The following is a 4,481-nucleotide window of genomic DNA, read 5'->3' as shown; positions in this document are numbered from 1 at the left end:
TGTATTTATACTGATAAAATGCATATACACTATTTATACACATTCATAGTTCATATAATTTTGTATATAAACTGTATATACATACACACACACACACACACACACACACACACATATATATATATATATATATATATATATATATATATATATATATATATTGCGTATATAATTTATAATATGTATATAAAGTGAATAATTAATATATATTTTATATATAAAGTGTATAATCTTTCTCTCACAAATACTCTCAGCGCTTTTTTCTTTTTCACTTTTAGATCTTATTTCCTTTTGTTTTTTTCTTCTTGTCATTCCTACTTTACTATTTCTTCTTCTTTCTGTGATAAATTTTTTGTAGAAATTCTCACTCTTTTTTTTTTTTTTTTTTTCTCTTTTAGTTAATTCTTAAAAATTGTATAAAAGCTATACTTTTGTATAAAAATTGTATCTACACTAATATAAAGTTGTATATACATGGTACTTGTATATTAATTTTAAAAACTCTATATGCAATGTATACTAAGTTTGGTAGTCTGTTATTTGTGTATATTAAGTGTATCCAAGTGTGTTTATGTATCTAAAGTATATCTTGTATACATTGTGAAATGTACATCTCTCTCTCTCTCTCATACACATATAATCTTGTTATCTGTGTATATTTTTTCTTCCTGAGTTGAGTTTTTAAGTAAGTTTTTCTCTTTTGATTTTTTTGAATTCACCAGTTTTTGGATTTTTTTGACCGAATTGTTCTGTTTGTGTAACTGAAAACTTATTTGAATGAAATAGTTTAATACTTTACATTTCTTTGTACTTGAAATACTTCACATGGGTTTGGAATGTGACTAGTGATATTTTTATTTTACCGGCTAGGTATTATAATTAGTTTTTGGCTTTAATTTACATAATAGATCTGTGGGCTAAAAATTGTCAAAAATAGCCGAACGGCCAGAAGTGAAATTGCCTCTATAATGATGGTGCTGATAAGCCCAACAAATGCCTGGCCTTTGGCAAACTAAAGACCAATAGTTTGGACAACCAAAGTTAAGGACTCAATTCCATGATCATGGGGCAACTAATTAAAATCATAGTAGATTAATTTAGGCCAAACACATATACAACCCATTCAACTTGACTTTATTTTTTATTTTGGCACTTTATCTTAACCTTATTTCATTTTGGCCCACCAACTCTATTTCTTATATTTCATTTTAACACAAAAGTTGAAATCAGTGCAAAAATAAAATATAGCGCGTGTGTATACACAAATCTGAACTGTAATAAATATCCAATTAAATGTTGTCACCTGGTTTTTTCATCCTTTATTTCATATAAGCTTGAAATTTGAAGTAATCCATGTCTCAAAAAAAAATTTATTTTTCATAATAAAATGGATATTTGTTCTTGTGGATTTCAAGTTGAACTGAAAGTATCATGGACACCACGAAATCCGGGTCGTATATTTTAGTATTGACCTGTTTGACAAGGATGAGCAACATTTAATCAGATATTTATTACACCTCAGATTTGTGTATACATACGCGCTATATTTTTTTGCACTGGTTTCAACTTTTGTGTTAAAATGAAACATAAGAAATAGAGTTAGAGGGCCAAAATGGAACAAGGTTGAGATAGAGTGTCAAAATAAAAAATGGAGCTAAGTTGAATGGGTTGTATATGGGTTTGGCCATTAATTTATGGGGAACTTTTCATAATTGCTTATAGATTCAAACAATATTCCATAATATACAACCACAATTAAATTTTCATATTATACAACTTTTACATATAATCTTAAAATATGGTAGACTCCCTATAGAAAAGGAATGCAAACTGTAACGTATCCCATTTCTCATCCCATCCCATAATTAATGCCTACAAATTCTCCATTTTGTTAAATCAACATTTTCATTATAAACCCATTAGACTATTACTATTTCAATCTTCATTTTGGTCTCTAAAATTCTCCATCACCTTTATTTATATTATCCTTCAACACATTCTCAACAAATAATTCATTATTTATCAACTTATCCTTCTCCCGTAGGAGAAATATTCTTCAAATAAAACTATCCAAAAAGGTGATGTATTATATATTATATACCAATTTCATAAAAAAAATTATATTATATGATATATTGTATACCATATTTATTAGTAGTATGCATCATATAAACTAAAGTGATATATACAATGAAGGTATATTGTATAATATACTATACCAATATCATATAAGTTTGTATTATATAATATACTATATACGATATTTATTAACAATATGCATCATATTTTTCTTCTCAATGTACACATCAGATAACTAAAAGTGTATGTTATATTGTATACTTATGTACCATTTTCACATTAGTTTATACTATATAATCAGAAAGATATATCATTAGGTGAGAGAGATTCTCAATGAGAGATTTTAGGAATTAAAAAGTTGTACATAATTTAATTAAAAAGGTAAAATTTTAAAATAAATTGTACTAAAAGTAATTTTGTTAAAGCAGTTGTAGAAAATATAAATAAGTCTTTAAAAAATTGTATTCTATGTAAATTTCTCTAATTTATGTTTGCTGAAATCATGAAATCAGTGGATCATGCCATGAGTTAATCGTGTTAGAGAGATCATTTTCTTGATTTGTAACGAAGTTGGTGAACAACTCCCTCCCTTCAATTTTATGTGGCATAATTTAACCTGTTACATAATTTAAGAAATATAAGAATTTATGAAATTTATGATCTAAAATAAGTCATTAATTGTATGAATGTAACTCAGTAAAATAAAAAAAATTATAATTAAATTATTTATAAACTTGCATTATTCGAGGAGAGGGGGAAAAAGACAGAAAGGAAACTCCATACTTACTTTAACTTAATACAAATCTTAATTTATACTTTCTTTTCCTCCTTTTGTTCAAAAAAGGAAGAACAAATTTTTACTAGTATGTACCATTTGACTTAGTAACCCCCCCCCCCCCCCAACCCAACAAACATAAAAAGAATTATAGGAAAATCATTTTCATCAAAGATACCGTTATTTTTTTCTAATTGCACTGGAACATAAATGGAATTTGTGCAACGTAAATATAAATTAATTAGGTTAGTTGGCCAGGAATACTTAATGGCCAAATATAAAAAATGAAATACAAAAAAGTGATACCCATATATAACGAAAGAGAGTTCTTGGGTTCGGACCTTCGAAATAAAATTCCTGGTAAGGAGAGTTTCCCGTTAAATGAGTCTTAAGACTAGCGAACTTGTATTAATTAGACCAATGTGTTCCTGAAACCAAGATGATTAAACAAAAAAGGTGTTGTTAGACTTTATTCCACCATAGTTAAGGTTACCCTTGTCTAATTATAATAAGAGTACATTAAAAGTAAAATTCTTGGTAGGGAGAGCTTTCCCTTAAATGAGCCCTACGATGTGCGAATCTGAATTAGTAAAAACCAGATGATTAAACAAAAACAAGTTGTTGTTACACTTTATTCCACCATAGTTAACGTTACCCTTGTCTAATTACAATAAGAGTTAAAAGATTTATCTCCTTCTCCTATTTGGGATGTACTTGTTGATCTTGTACATTTCTTGGAAGGTAAGAAGAAGATAAATCACCAGACCTTTTCCTTAGCATCTGCCTTATCCCATCAGCTACACAAATTGCAGGATTAGAGTTATAATTTCTACAAAATGACATGTGAGCTTTCACTGCTTCTTCTATCACAAGAAAATATTGCTTATTATTATTATTATTTTCCCCTCTTTCAACTTCATCTCTAACAGCTTCTGAGCACAACCCACACAACCATTTCCCCTTGAAATTGGCCTTCACTTCATTAATATAGTCTTGTGTGCAATCTTCTTTTAGACCACAACACTCACACTTAGCCAATTCTATGTCCATTTTCTTGAATCAAAACCAAGACTTTGCTAGCTAATCCTTTTTTTTGGGAATTATTTTACACTTTGGAAGTTTAGTTATCTTGCCATGGGGAGCAAAGGAAGTGTTTCTTGGATTATTTAGGGCAATGGCTACAAAGGGAAAAGGGTGGGAAGAGAAAGAAGGAGTAAGTGAGAACTTATAGAGCATTTTTTCGAACGGAAGATCAGGTTTTGTAGTCCATTATTGATGTTATTGTAGTTATATAGCCATTTTCATAGGACATCAATAAAAGATTAACACGGGCAGCCCGGTGCACTAAACTCTCGTTATGCGTGTGGTCTGGGGAAGGGCCGAACCACAAGGGTCTATTGTACGCAGCCTTATCATACATTTTTGCCATAAGTCATTTCCACGACTCGAACTCGTGACCTCCTGGTCACGTGACAACAACTTTAACAGTTACATCAAGGCTCCACTTCAAAAGATTAACACAGAAAATCTATAAAATAAATACATGAACTTTTTGCAAGTTCGTTTTTTTAAAAATTCAAATTGTAAGTGGAGATAAAAAATCATTTCCGACCCTAACTTATAGTAG

At 29.3% G+C, this 4,481-nt stretch overlaps 1 protein-coding gene across 1 annotated transcript; it reads right to left on the bottom strand.

Moving 5' to 3' along the window:
• Positions 1 to 3,419: 3,419 nt before the first annotated feature.
• On the bottom strand, positions 3,420 to 3,904 carry LOC142169103 (uncharacterized). Its single transcript, XM_075230313.1, has 2 exons — positions 3,569 to 3,904; positions 3,420 to 3,434 (listed from the first exon to the last, which is right to left on the bottom strand). Exons 1-2 carry the CDS (start codon positions 3,902 to 3,904, stop codon positions 3,420 to 3,422), a joined length of 351 nt encoding a protein of 116 aa, XP_075086414.1.
• Positions 3,905 to 4,481: the final 577 nt, after the last annotated feature.

Source organism: Nicotiana tabacum, chromosome 14, assembly GCF_000715075.1.
Source record: "Nicotiana tabacum cultivar K326 chromosome 14, ASM71507v2, whole genome shotgun sequence".
Classification (NCBI taxonomy): Eukaryota; Viridiplantae; Streptophyta; class Magnoliopsida; order Solanales; family Solanaceae; genus Nicotiana; species Nicotiana tabacum.
The sequence above is the reverse complement of the archived record's forward strand: the minus strand, read 5'-3'. Positions and strand labels throughout refer to the sequence as shown.